Below are 11269 nucleotides of genomic sequence, written 5' to 3' on the forward strand. Positions count from 1 at the left end.
CAATTTGCTTGATGTTATTGAACATACCTGGCCAAGATAAGCTTCAAGTATTTGACCCTTATGAGTAGGGTGTTAATTGACTTTGATATAATGTTCAAGCATTAAAATTCAACACAAAAGTAGTTGAAAGATGCATTTCTTCTGGAGTCGTCCATGATCAAATACAGGTACGTGCTGATCTTCAACTAGTTCGAATCCCTCAAGTCTAATCTAAAATCAAGGATTAGTTGTATGAATGATTAAAAAAATTAATTAATTTTCTGGTAAGGTTGTTGCAAAACCTTGACTATAACAACGCAGAAAGTCAGAAACCAATCAAGGAACATTTCCTTTTCCTAAATTTTTAACAAGAAATCCAAACTGTTCCTTGACTAAAATTGCCTTCTGCCATTTTAGTTGGAGGGCAAGTTAGGCACGACACAACAACGTAACCAAACACGTCCACTTTTAAAATTCTGAAAGTCCATACATGACACTCAATTTCTCAGAGAATTCGAATACAATAATTGATAATAGTGACAATAATAATAACCACGAAAAAAAAATATACTATTGTGCTTACCAACTAACGCTTCTCTCTGACTCTGCATCATTGCATGTAGATGCATGCTCCGAATCCCAGTGTTAGGTGGCAAGAAACTGAGATTAGAATATTTGTAGAATATGAAAGAGTCGTTGTCTCGATTGCTATACTTGCATGTTCAAACATATTCTCTCTAGCCCTGCTGGCTTGGCATGCTTCCTATCGGTTGGCAATACAACCATCAATTTTTTCAGGAAGATATGTTTCTGAAAATATACACCATGCAAAAGAGAATATGATTGATTAATAGACTAAAAACTCTTTGTACTTTCAATCTTTGATTACAGCAAATTGAATCCAGGTAATTATCAGCCCTGTTTCAAATATGGTTCTACATGCCAGCAGTATAGATTAATTTCAAAGAGTCCGCCTACAAAAAACGACTATAAATTACGACATTTTTAAGCGATAAACACAAATGCGAAAATTTCTAAAATCAAGAATACGGGTCATCATCCTTTGGTTTGTTTCTGTCATTTCAGTTGTATGTCATTTCGTATAGGATTTTTAAATTTGAAGTTGCGGACATGTTTAGCAACATTCAAGAAAGTTAAGCATGCAGAATAATAGTAATTTAACTGTACCAAGGGGGTGAAGATTCAAAGTAGTAGTAGTTAAGAATTAAGACAGGGAGGAGGGTAAATTCCAAAACTTTAAGCATAAGTCAGCGGAGAGGGACGTTGGATGGCATTGGCAGTGTCCTTAAGAAATAGGTTAGGTAGGAGTTGTAGAGATGCACGGAAAAAAAAAAAGAGACTAAATCAGTTACTTCCGAATAATTTGATTTTCCCTTCCTTGAATTATGCCATATTCCTCCATTTTCACAACTATGAGCTGGCTATATATATACATGTAGATAATTGGTTTTTCCCTCATCAATCCCTGCATTTGTGCTTCTTCTAATCCTTGTCCAAATTCCAAGCACACAGCAATCATCAAACCTAAGAAATGGCCTTAAGGGTTGCAGCCCTTTTCCTCCTGCTTTCAACCCCCGCAGTTTATGCTGTCCAACATGTTGTGGGAGGCCCCGGCGGGAGCTGGAGTACTGCCGGAGGTTACAACACTTGGGCTGCTGGAGAAACCTTTAATGTTGGTGATACACTCCGTAAGTTGCCTACGCGGCTTTCCAGTCCTCATGTTTGTGTCTGAATAGGTTGCCAGCTATGCATGAATTTTACACTAATTAATACCACAAATTAAAATTTTTTGCATGTAGTTGTTGTTTGATCTGTCTCAGGGTTAGAATCTTCACTTTTGTAGTTTATTGTTGTCTTTGTCATTAACGTTATTAATGTACACATCCATAAACTCATGTTGAAAGGTTCTTTAGAGGGACAGGAACTAGATGACTTGTTCATATGGAGAACTGTCTTGTAAAATTCAGTTTTTGAGCCCATGACACAAGGGACCAGTTATAAGGCATTTCAACTAATCTGACATTTTACTTCAATAATCAGTTTTCAACTATGATACCTCTCATGGCGTTATCGAAGTAAGCAAGGGTGATTATGACAACTGCAATACTGGAAATGCCCTTCAATCTTATACTGGAGGCAAAACCACCGTTACTTTATCCAATCCTGGTTCAATGTACTTTATCTGTCCAACACTGGGGCACTGCGGACAGGGTATGCAATTGGTTGTCAATGTCCAGGGTAGCAGCAGTCCTCCTTCTAGCTCCACCCCCACCACCCCCTCAACTCCTTCTGGTTCAACTACACCAAGTACTTCACCAACATCTTCACCAAGTGCTAAAAGCTCACCATCTGGGTCCAATGGAGCTGTCAGTGGTCTTGACAGCTTAAATCATTTGATGCTCGGACTTTCACTTGTCCTGGCAGCCCTGTTTGTTCGCGTTTAAGGGCTAGGCAAGAGGCAGTGCTTTTATCTCTGTTAATTTATTGTGAAATTATCTCTGTTGATTTTGTAATTGTAATGATTTAGGCAATAAATGACACAGTCAAGATTGCTTTTCATGTTCTTTAGTCTTCATGGTAGTGCGCCATGTATGGACCACATGAGATTGTTGTAGATTCTATTGTTGATCAGTTCCATGTCAATGTCTACATTTCTTGCCCTTAGAGCATATTTTGAATTTTGACCAAAACGCAGCATGATCATCTGACATTAACACCTCAATTTATTCAACATAAAACGAGGATCGAATTATCGTGGATTCAAATATATACAAGTATTGCCACCAAACTGAAATTAGATAGAATTAATTACATGGGGGGTGGATTAGACCACCGTCTCTTCATTTCAGATTTCCACCTGACCTCCTTGAGTTTCCCATCTGTTCCGTAATCCCTTTCCATCACAAGATTTATCCCCTCGTCAGAATACCACCCAACTCCAACACAAAGGATGCCATCCTTATTCACATCAACATAGCCTGTGACGCCTCCTGGCAGCCAGAGGATGGTAACATCCTGCATGTCTAGCATCTCTTCCTCCCCAAAGTAAACTGAATGTTCAGGCAGGCTTCTCTTCTTTAGGGTTTCTGTGCAGAGGTACACGTAAGGTGCACCATGGCTTTCCTCTAACATGATGTCTTCACCATAGATAGGTGTGGCGCTCACCTCAAACACTTTCCATGAGCCAATTAATTCTGATGGTTGAACTCTTTCCCTCTGAGAAAATGGCTGCAAGTCTACCTCCAGCTCACTGCCAATCAGAACTCAAAAATTACAAGGCATAAAAAGCACTATTTCTTATTCATAATATGGACTCCTTTTGGAAAAATGTATAAAGATCATAGAAGTGGTAATGGGCGTCAAAGGGCTTGTGCTATGATTACAAAAGATTCTTTAGTTTGGGAAAAAAAAAAAAAAAGACAAACGGTAATTATAGGAACAGAACAACCCAAAAACAAGAAAGCACTTAAAAGAAGTACAAAGAAGTGCAACTAAGAATTCAATACAACTGGAAAGAAGTGGAATATAAGCTACCTTTCATCAGGGATACTAGCAGGACCATCCCACTGTTCTTCATAAACAGCAACCCTCATTATTTGGATGTCTGAACCCCCATTACCAAATTCTATTGTATGAACAATCCGCAATCTTTTATGGCAACCTTTAACCAAACACTACAAGAAAGCAAGGAAAGAGAAAATACATCAACATACTTCTTAGAGGCAGAGTAATCTAAAAAGAGAAGTTGTGTATGGAATTGACTGCTGAGAGTTCCCCAGAAGACAGGAGATATAATGCTATACTGCAAAATGAGTTTCATGATCCGTTCTCAAAATAACTAAAATGAACACCATTCCTTTTTTTTTTTTTCAAGGGCACTAAGGCAGAAAGTACATAATTCAAACAAAATGCACACAAAATTTAGGCAAGATGATGAAGCATAAATATACCATTCTCTACAAGATCAATTATATGACCTGCACCGTGAGGCAGCCGTTATTATCCCATCATATACTGAAAACCAACAATCTCACCACCAGCTAAGAGCCTATCTGACATTGAATTACCTACCAATTTAAGCCACGTAGATACCAGAATCCACTTTAACCTTGCAGGGGCATTAGCCTACTCTTCAGAGAGAACATCAAGCATTTCTAATGCAGATATACAACTGGTGACAACATGCACAGAATCGTCACTTCGTGCAAATATTACGGAGTTTAGGAGAAGTCTTTCTGGCTGCAAGCCTACACAATAAACTTATATCTTCTTGAAGTCCATTAACATCCAATGCATCATTTTCATCCTTGATGAACAAAACTCAGGCACCCACATAAAGCACAGGTAAAAATCATCTTTTGTGCACCGGATTTTCAATGAAATCTAAGAAGCTCATTTACAATTCCCTGATTGAAATTTATAAAAATCATTCTTAGGTAAAAAGGAAGGACCTGTGCTGACCTTCTTTAGCTTTTCTTCGACTAACCAGAGTTATAACAGAACTTAGAGTAATCTCTGATAGATCTAAACCAACAAAGCAACTGGAAGTCTTCTGCAGGAAAGCTAGTCCCAAACTAGTCGGGAGAATTATTTTATTTCTATAAAACCAGGAAGCATTGCACAATATTTGCTTCATAAACCAGGAAACATGCCTCTTCCATGTGTTATGGGCCTTGTGGTTCATTCTATGAGTTCAGTCATTTATTTCTGTTGCCACCCAACCATTTCAACACTATCAATGAGCACCAAATTTCAGATTTAACTTATTCTCCGTTATGACAAAGGAACCACACTGACATCTCTTAATCCTCTGGCATCAAAACTGTGGACATCAAAGGACTTTACTAGTTTTACTGAAGCATGGAGTTTGGATAGACTATTATTTGAGTAACAGTGATGAAGCTCATTATAGGTACTAATTTAAAAGAAGTTTGAGCAAGCAAGACATCCAAAAAGAATGTTAGACAGCCTCACTTGTTCAAATTTGTAAGTTGGAGAAAGGAAATATTTGGACTCATCAAATTCGCCAACCCGGATGTCAACCGGGCCTCTTGAATATGATCCATCCTGCCAATGTACCATCATAGAATTTCGCAGAAATATTAGTAAATCACAGAGTTGTACAGCGAGAACTTAAATATTCAACTACAGTTTGATACACTATTAGGAAAAGAAAATGAAGTTTTTGTTTATTCTCATGTTATTAGAGGACTTCATAATTCTTTTGCTCTTACAGGGGAAGCAAATGGAGTGCAGAAAACCAAGGTATTTGCACCTCAAAGAAAACAAGACCAGGTTCTATTCCCATGACATCTTCTTCCATAATGTCACTCCTTCCAAAATTGAAAGCCTCAAATTTTGGCAAATTGTGAGTTGAAAATTTATTGGATGTCTCTTTCCTGGACAAAGAAGCCTGCCCATTGTCAGACCTCGCATGACGCATATATTCACCTTCATTTAACTGTGGAATTTCACCATAAGGATTCAGTGTGACCCAATTTATTCGCCTTTTGATTTGAGTAGTCTGTTCCCCAGAAGCAGATGGGACTGCTTCCACACGAGACAAAGTATAACAGTCAAATAGGTTCTCATTCTTGTTCCCAATGTCAATTGGCTCCATCTCTGCAGTGAAGGGAGAAAAAACAGCTCCCACTCCCTTCCATATCCCACTGAGACTACTTGCAAATGTATGCCATGCTGGGCGAATCACAGGTTCCTGAAAAAAGAACACCAATCAAGATGCATATTGCATTACATTCTAACAAAATGTCAGTAGTTAGGTCCTTCAGCTACACGTTTTGCCACATGACTTCAGAACTCCAATTTCATAAATTCCATTAGGTGATTTTCTTATAGTACATCTTGAACATCACCTGAATTCCCATTTGTTATGGTGTCATACTAAATATCGCTTCGAACTTGGATTGTAATTAGAGAAACAGAGACAACCAATACTTCCACCTCGTTGTCATAGCCTGAAATCCATTCATTTGAAAGTTTGGTTCTAGTTTTGTCTCTCCAACTCCAACAGCAAAATAGACTTTGCCAATCAATGTAAAATTAACAATGTACTTGGATTACTCCATAAATGATTATAGACAATTGGTAAAAATGGTGAGGAGATAAAAATTTAGAATCTTTCTTTAGGTCCCACCATTAGCAATCTACATGCACTACAATACCGTATGAAAACAGGCTCCACTATAAATTTAAAGGACCTAGGATATATTACCTTTAAAATTACCAAATTATCATACACATTCGTTCACCATCACAAAGCTCAGATAACCCCTTTAAACCCTTCATAAACACAATGTACATCAACCCATTGTTCATTTCAAACCATTCAGCAAACATTCAGAAATGTGGAAAAAAAGGAAACCAGGGTCATTCAAATCTAAATGACCTATTCTATACCATCAATAGAAACCTAGGGAACCCCACCTCACATATATATCATATAGTACTTATGAAGACACCCTCACAAGCCACATTCTTGCATACATATCGATCAAAACATATGAATATTCCAATTGTTGTATCATCGATAAATCTATTGGTGCACTGCAGGTAATTCACAGTAATTGAGATATAATAAAATACTGCTAGTTTTGTAGAATATACCTGAGTTTGTAAAACAGTTTCAACCTCCACTAACATAGCACCAGAAACCATAAACCTACTATTTCTGTTCCCCACATTTCTTTTCCTACCATCAGCAACCCCTCTTCTTTTCTTCTTCCTGCGCTTCATTTTTCCCTTTTCTTTCTCTGCTTCTGCCATTTCGTTATCCACACTCCATACATTCTCCTTCCCCCCCGCCGCCGCCTGCTTCACTAATATCAATCTTCTCCTATCATTCAATTTCCGATCATTGCCATCAAAATTGCACGAATTTGAGGGGTAAGAATTGAATTTACGAGCTGATGAAAATGATGTTGAAGAAGGAAAGGAAGAAGGGTAGAAAGCGTGGTGTTGATGTGTGAAGCCAGTGATGGTTTTGCAGGCATTTATACAAGGAGATTGCATTTCTCAAGGAATTTAATCGGATTGATTGAATTGGTTTCTAGGGTTTTAGGATTTTGGGAAAGTTGAGTTCAATTTGTTGTGGCGAGACTTCTCTCGAACTCTCATTGAAGGGAAAAATTGACAAAAAAAAAAAAGGAATGAAGAAAAAGAAAAAAAAAAAAAAAAAAAGGAAAAAAGAGTTTTCTGCAGTCTTCGCTGGTGCAGGTGTGTGATGGGGACCACAGGTTTATCTGGATTCACAAGTAATAATGCTGTAATTTGAAATTTATTTATGATCCAAAAGAGAAAAAAAAAAAAAAAGAGTAAACGCCTATTATTGTGAAACAAAATTTTCAATTTTAATCTCTTTAGTTAAATCCAGTTTCTTCCTTTTTTTTTTTTGAGGAATAAATCCAGTTTCTTTACAATTCAAGTGACAATAATAATATCTCTTATGTTTTATACTTTTCTACAAGAATTAAAATACACAGTGATCACATATTTCTCATTATCCTACAATTACATTATGGAGTAACCCAAATGATCTGCGGGCTGGTTTATATATATGTTTCTCAATTCCATTTTAAAATATAATATACTACAGTAGTACCCAAAAAAAAATTCTTTTTTTGGGACAACATGAGAATAACCAAATAGTAGTATCTTTTATTTTTATTCTAAGTATATTGCACAAGAACAGATTTTTGTTTTGTTCGGATCACGGAAAAGTGTAGGTAATAATTATTTGTAACACTTTTAACTATCAGATTTGGGATTCAAATCCTGAACCTTCAACCTAGAAGTAGAAAGATAGATATGTCTTTTAACTACGAAAACAGAAACTCGAGAAAATGTTGCAAAATCCATGAAAAATTGCACCAATCATGCCATTGCCATCATGCGAACTTGCATTTGCATTATGCAATAGCCAATAAATGGTCCATCGCAAGTCAAGTTTCAATTGAAAATCGCAAAAGTACAAGCCATGAAAATTGTACTCTCCATGCCATTGCCATCACAAGGTGTTAAAGAATGCCAACACCATCTTGATACATCTCAAAATCGACAATCTACTTCATCAACCAAACACATTTCACGTAGACCTGATAAAATTATTTTACTTTCTTGATAGAACATACCTGAATACATTGCTGCCTATCTATATATATCTATATATAAATTAACCAGGTCACAGCCACTGTCTCTAGCCCAGAAAGGATGATTGCAAGTTAAAACCGCTAATGCTATTAGGAGGAGGCATGAGAAAGGTAAAAGAGAATGGCGGCCATCAACACCGGGAAGACGAGAATCCCGAGAAAGACAATGGAGGGAGGCGGTTGCGGCGGACCGGGAGCCATCATCAACGGCACAAACATCAGGCACATCACCACCAGCAGCATAATCACGACGGAGCCCATCCCCCAACCATGCCGCTGCTCCACTGCTCTCCCCATATTGGTTGCCGACTTGCTGCTGCTAATTAATCAGATGTTACTTCGTTGGATGTTAATGCATGAAAAGGTTGATTGGTTCCCAGTGATTATTTATGTAGTTGGTGCCTCTTCCTGGAGAGGACACAACGGTTGGTTTCAGCATTGGCCAGTTTCGGCGGGCTAGGGGTGCAAGAATTTGCAGGCAGTTGATGCTAATTACTGCTTAAAATTACAAGGTTTCAGTTAATATAATCAGACGCATCCCTAATCTCAAACTTTTCCCCCTTACTATTTAATTATGTATTCTAAGAAAATGTTAATGTTGTAAATTAGTGAAACGACCACATTGTGCCTATGTACGTGTCTGCATTAATCATGAGAAGAATATATAAATATATATATATATATATCACCAAAAAAGATTTTCAGATTTTTTTTTCTTTTTTAAAATATTTTATAATCCCATTACATAATCATTTTCAGAATTTATATCCAGTAGCTGGTTGAAATATATTCAATAATGATAATGGCCTATAAGTTAAATGATTGAAGTTGTTACAAATATAAGGTTTAAAAACATTTTATTTCGCTATGAAAATCAAATGATAAATTTTAACTTGAGCATATGATATTCAAAAGGAACTAGGCTGCTAAATACAAATGGGTGTGGTGAGTCGAGCAACGCTCTCATGAACAATCTGAATGGATGAAGTTGAACAAGAAAACCTAAAGAAACGACATGGCCCGATCCTAGAAACAGTCAGGCATTCGGGCATAACATATACTGTCTCTGTTCCATATTGATAGTCCTAGTTTTTTTCACACAGTTTAAGAAAAAGTAATTAATTTTGTAGGAAAAACAAATTTAGATTGCTATTTTTCTAAAATACCCTTACATTCAATAAAGTTGGCTTTTCATATATCAATATGTTTTTGAAAAATCTAAATGCATTAAGGGTCCGTTTGTTTCGAGTGAAAATATTTTCCAGGAAAATATTTTCCTAATTTTCCGTGTTTGGTTGCACAAAAGTTACTGAAAACATTTTTCGATGTAAAATATTTTCACTCATCTTATGGAAAACAACTTCCCTTCCAAACTTACTGAAGTTGTTTTCCGAAATGCATACATCTTGCCTGTAGTATGTTCCAAACTTACTGAAATCATCTTGTAGTATGTTCTTTTTTTTTTTTTAGTGTAAACAGGAAGACTCGAACCCAAGACCTCTTCCTTACACTCCCTCCCCCGTACCACCCAACCCAACCCTCCCCCTAGTATATTCAAAATAAAAAAAAATCTCATCCTGCTCATCCTATGCTAGTAATTAATTATGTATAATAAGGACATTCTTTTCTAGAGAAACTTTCAGCAGTGAGAGTGCAAGATATATGTCACAATAAGCATTGCATGTGATTGATATTTGACACTAAATGACCAGCAATTTGTTTATTGCTTAAGGAGATATTTGTTATTCATATATACATTTCTCCAGGATTTTTTAAAGTTAAACAATGAGATAAATTTTCTTATTTTGCATGGGAAGAAGTATGTAGTTATAATGTGTAGAAAGTAAAGATAGAGATAAAAGTGAAAATATTTCAAAAGTTAAACAAACACCAGAAAAATGAAGTAAGAAAATATTTTCAATAAGCTAACCAAACACCTGAAAATGATGAAAGGGAAATGATTTTCATGGAAAATTACTTTCACGGAAAATATTTTCCCAAGGAAAACATTTTACTTCCAACCAAACAGACCCTAAATGGGGTAGGTTATATTCAATACTAACAATCTATATTAAATAAGGTAACTTATAGTAATAACAACAACTTACATTGAATAAGGGTACTTTAGAGAAATTAAAAGACACCTACATTTCTTCAATTGGAGGGTGGACTACAATTTGCGACAGACAAAAAGGAAAACAGAACTATTAAAATGGGACGGAGGGAGTACGAGAAATACACAAAAAGCACTAAAAATTTGTTTACGGTATCCAAAGGTGTATCAACAGTTCAAAGAAAGGACAATTTGTTTGCAAACTTATCGGCAATTTTACCATGCTTGTGATTCGTGTTTACAGCTTCTTCGAGTGGTGCTAAACAATTCTTGGAAAAATTGATTCAAATGGTAAAAACTGGCGCTATCTGAGCTCTCCAAAACCACACTATAGAGCCATGGCAGTAGAACAAAAGTCAAGGTACACCGTGATGCACCCCTTCACCATCATATATGGCTGAATAACCTCGTCACCTGCAACAAATGGTAGTACCTAGATTAATTATACAGCTAGTTTGTTAGATTTTGGTTGACAGTAATAGAAGTAAAAAAAAAAAAAAAAAAAAAAGACGTGCTCACCAGCAGCAAGACAACAGGTAAATAATGGAAAGAAAATCGGTGTAAAAGCTGAAAGGATGTGGTGAATGGTTGCCATCCTTGCAGTTACGGACAACCATGTCCTGGCTATATGCCGCTACGTACAAAGTCAGCCCGCAGAATGCAGATACCAAGAATGAAACAGATTCAGGAGCTCATATATACTTCACTATATTGTTTCATGTTAAGTGGAAAATTTTATATTGGTTCGGAGTAGTTGCTCTAAAACCAATGCAAGAGTTCTACGTGAGTATATAAGGGTTCCACATAGTTCCATTTAACGTATCAAATAGATTCCACTTAGCATATGAACTTGCAAGTAAGATATTTATACATATCATGTGGGACTTTCTCATTGATTCTGAACCAACTACCATGCATGTGTCAAGTAATTGATTCGGACCGACAGAAAAAATCTATCCGGATTAAGTATTGAGATTTTCTAAGTAGTGAT

The 11269-nt window shown here is 36.5% G+C and overlaps 2 protein-coding genes across 3 annotated transcripts; one reads left to right on the top strand and one right to left on the bottom strand.

Moving 5' to 3' along the window:
• Positions 1–1325: 1325 nt before the first annotated feature.
• LOC113726884 (mavicyanin-like) lies at positions 1326–2669 on the top strand. The gene is made up of 2 exons (XM_027250798.2): positions 1326–1688; positions 2041–2669. The coding sequence occupies exons 1-2, from the start codon at positions 1532–1534 to the stop codon at positions 2442–2444; spliced, it is 561 nt and encodes a 186-aa protein (XP_027106599.1). The 5' UTR covers positions 1326–1531; the 3' UTR covers positions 2445–2669.
• Positions 2670–2705: 36 nt separating this feature from the next.
• On the bottom strand, positions 2706–7163 carry LOC113726883 (uncharacterized). Of its 2 annotated transcripts, XM_027250797.2 has the most exons (5): positions 6625–7162; positions 5276–5716; positions 4975–5067; positions 3535–3674; positions 2706–3250 (listed from the first exon to the last, which is right to left on the bottom strand). In XM_027250797.2, the coding sequence occupies exons 1-5, from the start codon at positions 7027–7029 to the stop codon at positions 2809–2811; spliced, it is 1521 nt and encodes a 506-aa protein (XP_027106598.1). In that variant the 5' UTR covers positions 7030–7162; the 3' UTR covers positions 2706–2808. The 2 variants fall into 2 exon arrangements, with proteins under 2 accessions (XP_027106598.1, XP_071931473.1); XM_072075372.1 differs by lacking the exon at positions 4975–5067 and having other exon boundaries at positions 6625–7163.
• Positions 7164–11269: the final 4106 nt, after the last annotated feature.

Source organism: Coffea arabica, chromosome 2c (genome assembly GCF_036785885.1).
Source record: "Coffea arabica cultivar ET-39 chromosome 2c, Coffea Arabica ET-39 HiFi, whole genome shotgun sequence".
Taxonomy (NCBI): Eukaryota; Viridiplantae; Streptophyta; class Magnoliopsida; order Gentianales; family Rubiaceae; genus Coffea; species Coffea arabica.

Bases quoted from the DNA above. Each gene is read 5' to 3' on its own strand.
- LOC113726884 (XM_027250798.2), top strand. From the start codon at position 1,532: ATGGCCTTAAGGGTTGCAGCCCTTTTCCTCCTGCTTTCAACCCCCGCA. The intron at 1,689-2,040 runs GTAAGTTGCCTA...TTCAATAATCAG, and splicing joins TAATGTTGGTGATACACTCC to TTTTCAACTATGATACCTCT.
- LOC113726883 (XM_027250797.2), bottom strand. From the start codon at position 7,029: ATGCAATCTCCTTGTATAAATGCCTGCAAAACCATCACTGGCTTCACA. The intron at 5,717-6,624 runs GTATATTCTACA...TTCTTTTTTCAG, and splicing joins AAACTGTTTTACAAACTCAG to GAACCTGTGATTCGCCCAGC. The intron at 3,251-3,534 runs GTAGCTTATATT...TCTGATTGGCAG, and splicing joins GCTAGTATCCCTGATGAAAG to TGAGCTGGAGGTAGACTTGC.